Raw genomic sequence first — 6,000 nt, 5'->3', positions numbered from 1 at the left:
TTTAGGCTATTTTCCCACATATAATGTTGACGTTTAAAAGGAACTTGGCATTTGATAAAATACAGCAAAAATTAATGACTTTATATAATTGTGATTTATTAATATTATATATTTTTCCATAATTGTGAAAAATAACCTACTTTGTAATTTTATAATAATTTTTTATTATACTAAGCTTTTCACATTTTTTGGACAAAATAAATCGAAAGTTAATTTTTTAAATAAATTAATAAAAAAATATATTATATTTTATGTTTGAACCAATGATATAAGCGAGTACAATTAACATCTATACGAGATGATATCCATTAAGCATCTAGTGAAAGCAAGGTTCATTAATTTTGAGTACCCTATTACTTCCAGTACATTTAAAATTACACCAACAGTGTTGCGCAGGTTTAATTTAAAACATTTCCATATTTTTAATTCGTTTGTAAATAAAATTATTAAACTTGTAAAAATTGATAAGATTATATAAACATGTCATTTTAACAATTTTTTGTAAGTCAAATAATTTTATTTCTAAATAAATTAATATGGTAATGTTTTGAAATGCACGACACTTATGTTAAAAAACATTACAATATAATTATATTACTTTCCTTGAGCATTGTAAAAACTTGTTGTGAAAAACACCTTTTTTAAAAGACTTAGAAAATGTTGAGAAAAATAATACTATTTTAAAAAACTTCTGGCAATTTTTTTACAAATTCTTTTATAAATTTGCGACAATATTTATTTTAAACTTCTAATATAAATTTTTTTTCGATTAAACACTATATTTCTATTTTTTAATGTCAAATTTTACTATCGCTAGTATTTTAAATCTATCTCCAGTTTCAGGTTTGTTAATATAATATTCAATTATTTACTAACATTTATACATAATTTTAGATACACCTAATGAAACTTCATATTCTCTCTGAAATTACAAAAACATATCAAAGTTATTCACATATCCCATCAAATCCCGGAGATGTCTAACTGACATTAGAGATGTCAATATTCGAAAATTCACTAGCTACCAAATTTTGATCACATTCGATTGCGGAAAAAAATGGTAATTAGAGGGATGGTTAATCAAACCAATTGATGATTAGCCTAATGCAAAGATAATTGCCCATAATCTAAATTTATCAATTGGTTCAGTTTATCGTTTTACCTGAATATTATGTCGACCTTTCATCTGATTAATACTAGAACAACGAGATCGGAAGAAAAAAGACAGCACATAACTTTAATCAAATATAGCTGAATTGTTTGGTAATAATAACGGCTTTACCATCAAAAACATAATAGAACACTTACCGCCAATCTAAGGGTGAGCGAGTCGGCTATATCAAAATGTATTACAATGGGTTCGAGCCGGAAAAGAACCCTTTAGTAACCAGATGTTATTCAATTTCGAAAGGAATATTATGACTAGATGAAAAATATTTCTTTTGAAAATGTCTTCATCCTGGACGATACAGGGTTTAATACCCATATTATTTTGTACTATGGGTGGGCACCCTTTGGAAAAAGGTCATCTTAACACTCAAAAAGTCCCCCACATGAGCCTCTGAAAAGTAGCCCTAGATCCTTAATATCTTTAAAATTTAATTTTATGGTAGTCTAAACATATTTTTTCAAATAAAGAATAATTTTTTTAGAATAGAATTTAATCTTTCAAAGATAATTGGATAATTAAAACCTTTATTATTTTTAATAAATTGCAGCATTTAAAAAAGTTACTTTTGAGGGAATTAAATTAATCATATATTGTGTTATAAAAATTTAATGTGATCTTATATTAAAAAGTTATAAAAGCATAATGTAGTTATACATTTTTTGTTAAAAAATTTACTATTAGAGTTGAGTATACTAGAAGAAAACCCCAAGGCTCGCAAAAACCTTGGGCACATAAAATCTCCAAGTATATATTTCGAAAAATTCGGTTCATAATGAAAATGCTATTATTTAATGGATAATTTTTTCCCATTGTTATTCGTATTTCGTATATATATAATTCGTTTATAGGCTTTGGTAACGTTGATCTGCGGTGGCAAAGAATATGCATAAAAAAATCTAGACATATCGTCGAATCTAACGGATAAAAATGTCTCGTTGTATCTGACTGGATGACTATTTAGAAAAGAAGAACCAGAATTGAGCGAAAGGCTTAGAATAGAAACGATGCATTGATGTCAGGAGAAGACATAAATTAAGGCTGTTTAACAATATTGAAAGAAAGGCCAACTATGATAGTAAAGAGATGTACTGTGTTGGAAATAGACGGAATAAAACCATATGTAAAACAAAACACAATTAGGATGGCGGGGAAGAGCTCTAAATTAATTCATTCGTCGAATGACAAATTATATATTTTGAAATATATATTGAGTCTTATTAATGATGGTTGAGATCTGGAAAATGCAAAAAGGGAATTAGAGATACAGCTGGTCAACCGAGTAAATCTGGATGTGTCCATTAAATGGAAAAAAAGAGGTCGCCGATTTTTACAATCTAAATTACATTATTAACGTTATTTGTCGTTATATTTTGTAATAAAAACTGCCTTAAACATTTTGATAACTTCCAGTGAATAAAATTACTTTTAATTATCGTATATTTAATTAGCAAATAATATATCATATATTTTAAATAATATCAAACAAATATATCTAGTTCAACTCAGATTTACAAAATGATTGAGGAAAATTCCACTCCATGTTATTTGTTAGTTAACTATAAAAGATTCAATCCTGAAATTGGAAAACAAATTCATTGTATAAAAAAATTGATATGATTTTTTCTATATTAATCTCCCAACACATTTTTTGTAAACTTGATTGGCAAAAAAAATGAATTTTTTCCTAAATTTTAATATCCAAATTTGATTATATTTTAAAAGACAAGTATTTTAAAGCATAAGATATGGTAAAATTTATGTCAATTTTATTTGTTGTGTTGATTATATTTAAAACATATCATATTCATCCTCATCTGGTGGCATAAATGAATCATAGTCTTTGTCACTAGTTTTCTTAAGGCTAGGCCTTTTACTCTTGCTTGCAGCTGGAATTGTGGTTTGTTGAATAATTTTTTTCTTACCCTTTCCATAAAATTAAAAATTATTAGCGTTACTTCTATGTTATTTAGTGTCTTTAAGTATAGGCATTAGAAATCTGCACAATCAAGCCTGAACTCAGCTAAAAAAATAAGACTTAAGCCGAAAAACTCGTACAAAAACTTTGTACAGGTAGGTTTAGACTAGAAAATCTTTCGCTTGTGCTGATCTCTAATAAACAAAAAAGATCAATATTAGTTAATAAAATAATATTGTCTGGAATAACATATTCCGTGTAAAACATCTGGTATGGAATGCAGAGACCTTCATGGGCCTTAATTTTTTGATCAAGTCAGGTCCGTAGTAAAAAAAAAATTTTAGAACCAGGCCCGGTCCATATCTAATATTGTAAAAATTCCCAACCCGGCCCAAGCCCATAATATGTTTCAAAAAATTTCGCAAACCCGGCTCAGGCCCATATCCAAAATTTAATTTATTGTATTAAATAAAAATAAATCATATTTAAGTGTAATCATTTTGTTTACAATACTATTTATTATTATTCGAAGAAAAAATTGAAATATTTCTTAAAATTAACAACTTAAATAAGCTAAATTTAAATATAAAAATTTTGGCCCAAGCCCAGCCCATTAAAAAATTTTTTATCGAAAACTCAGGACCGGCCCAGGCCGTTAAAAAATATGATCTGGATATGGGCCATTGGGTCATGAAGGTCTCTGGAATTAAATTATGTCTTAATAATAAAAATACAAACCATTTTCAAGGATAAAAGAGGATAGTTACACAAATAAATAAGAAAAAGGAAACCTGTCGCGATTTTAATTTTTCTTGGGATAAAGTATCCATCATAATACTAAGCTTTTTAACCTCGGTGGCTGAAACTAAATTTTAATTAAAAAAAGAAATAAAGTACTAACTAAAATTTTACATAAGCGAATTTATTAAATAACGATTTAATCGTATAATTTTATAGTTTCTAAAGGATGCATTTTAAATAATCAGCTAGACAACATTTTTTCGTATTTAATATTGTTATATGACAATTAGATTAAATTTAATCAATTATTCATAATATATATAAGATCATTTGATTTTTAGAATTCCTAAAAAAAAAAAATAAATATAATGTAGAATATTTAAAAAATAAAACATGACCACCAAAATACACAAAGGCTTTTATCATTTGGTGGGCGTAACACCCCGAAAATCAGGTTATTTACCATCATTGTATAATATTAATCAGAGACCTGCAGACCAGGCCCTAGATTTTTTTTATAAAAATATACGGATCAATACGGTATTGATTCTACAATATTGTAAAATCAATACCGTATTGATAATTTATGACCGAACCTCAACTTTTACGAACAAAATCTAAAATATAATTTACAAATCTTTGAATCGACATTTATAGATGAAAGAAAATTATTACAAATAATGCGTAAACAAAAAAATTTATATAGAATATCAAGAATTTTAAAATTAATTCCCTGAAAAAATTATATAAAAGAATAGGAAATCATTTTTATAATCATTTAAATATATTTAAAATTTTATAAATTGAAATTCGCCGCCAATATTTTTGAAGCGATGAAAAATTTATAATAAAAAATATTTTACAATTTAAATGGCCGCCAATATATTTGAAGCGATGAATAAATATATTATAATAAATATTTTACAATTTTATGGCCGCCAATATATTTGAAACGATGAAAAATATATAATGAATAAATATTTTACAATTTTAATGGGCGCCAATACATTTAAAACGATGAAAACAACTCTTAAAAATCAATACGGTATTGATTTTAGAATACCAAAATATCAATACGGTATTGAAGCTACAATGGCTATTGTAGCTTCACAGTCCTACCCAGGGTCGTATATTTTAAATCGATAAACTTCTACTTTCTCTAAGCCACTGAAAGTTTACACCCATCCACAAACACTTAAATCTGCCCCCCCCCCCCATATTACATTATTAGTTATAAAAATCAAAAATAAATAAAATACATTTTTAATAATGATATATGTAACGTGCTAGAATCACTCATGTATTAAAATCACTCTTTTTGGCCTATTTTAATGAGTAAATTTAATACTTATTCTTCTATTATAATGTAATTATCAGAGTTGTTAAAGGATCTAAAAATGTGGTATCTGTATCTAGATAGATTTTTGATTAAATAATCTGTATCTAGATATTATTTTAGACGTTGTATCTGTATCTAGATCCATTTAAAAAGTATCTTTTAACAACTCTGGTAATTACATACCTGAGTAAGTTTTTACCAGTGTATTTTTAATAATGATATATTTTAAAAAATATTTTATAATTTAATTTCATATTTTTTCTAACTTGTCAATCAAAAAACATAAATTTTCTATAAAATTAAAATATTCAAATTAGAATCAACATTTATTTCAGAAATAACAATTGATAATGAAGATAGTAAATTAAATATTTGAATTTTATATAACTTTTTTAGATTATGAAGAAATTAAAAACTTCATATAATACAAAAAATCCCCAAATTTACTATGAGCAATGATAAATAATATCAACATACATACAATGGGGAAGTTAATATGAACACTACAAGAAGAAAAGAACTTATTAAATCAGTTCACAGTGGTTGTGATAATAATATTGAAACAATTCCACTTGCTGGCCATTTTGGTATTAACAAGACCCATAAAAAATTAGCTGATAAGTAAAATGACTTCATTGTCATAATTAATATAATATTTTAGCTTCTGGTGGCCAAATATGATAGATGATGTAGTCAAATTTATTAATTCTTGTGACACTTGTCAAAGGTGTAATACAAGATTTGATAAAACTACCAATGAGTTACAATCAATTCCTGTTTTAGAGCAAAGGTAGTAAAATATATTATATTAAAATCATTGATTTGTTAATTTTT

The 6,000-nt window shown here is 26.0% G+C and overlaps 1 protein-coding gene across 2 annotated transcripts in view; it reads right to left on the bottom strand.

Moving 5' to 3' along the window:
- Positions 1-2,668: 2,668 nt before the first annotated feature.
- The window catches only part of LOC135926312 (eukaryotic translation initiation factor 3 subunit J-like), a 30,647-nt gene continuing 27,315 nt past the window's right edge, over positions 2,669-6,000 (bottom strand). The window contains exons 8-9 of one of the 2 annotated variants that reach the window (XM_065462141.1): positions 3,878-3,951; positions 2,669-3,094 (exon numbers count right to left, since the gene is read on the bottom strand). In XM_065462141.1, coding sequence (XP_065318213.1) covers positions 2,960-3,094; positions 3,878-3,951 — 209 coding nt within the window. In that variant the 3' untranslated portion in view covers positions 2,669-2,959. The remainder of the gene's footprint in view (positions 3,095-3,877; positions 3,952-6,000) is intronic. The other variant, XM_065462140.1, reaches the window with a different exon arrangement.

Source organism: Gordionus sp. m RMFG-2023, chromosome 3, assembly GCF_954871325.1.
Source record: "Gordionus sp. m RMFG-2023 chromosome 3, tfGorSpeb1-WG-v2, whole genome shotgun sequence".
Taxonomy (NCBI): domain Eukaryota; kingdom Metazoa; phylum Nematomorpha; class Gordioida; order Chordodea; family Parachordodidae; genus Gordionus; species Gordionus sp. m RMFG-2023.
This window is presented reverse-complemented; position numbering and strand designations above follow the sequence as displayed.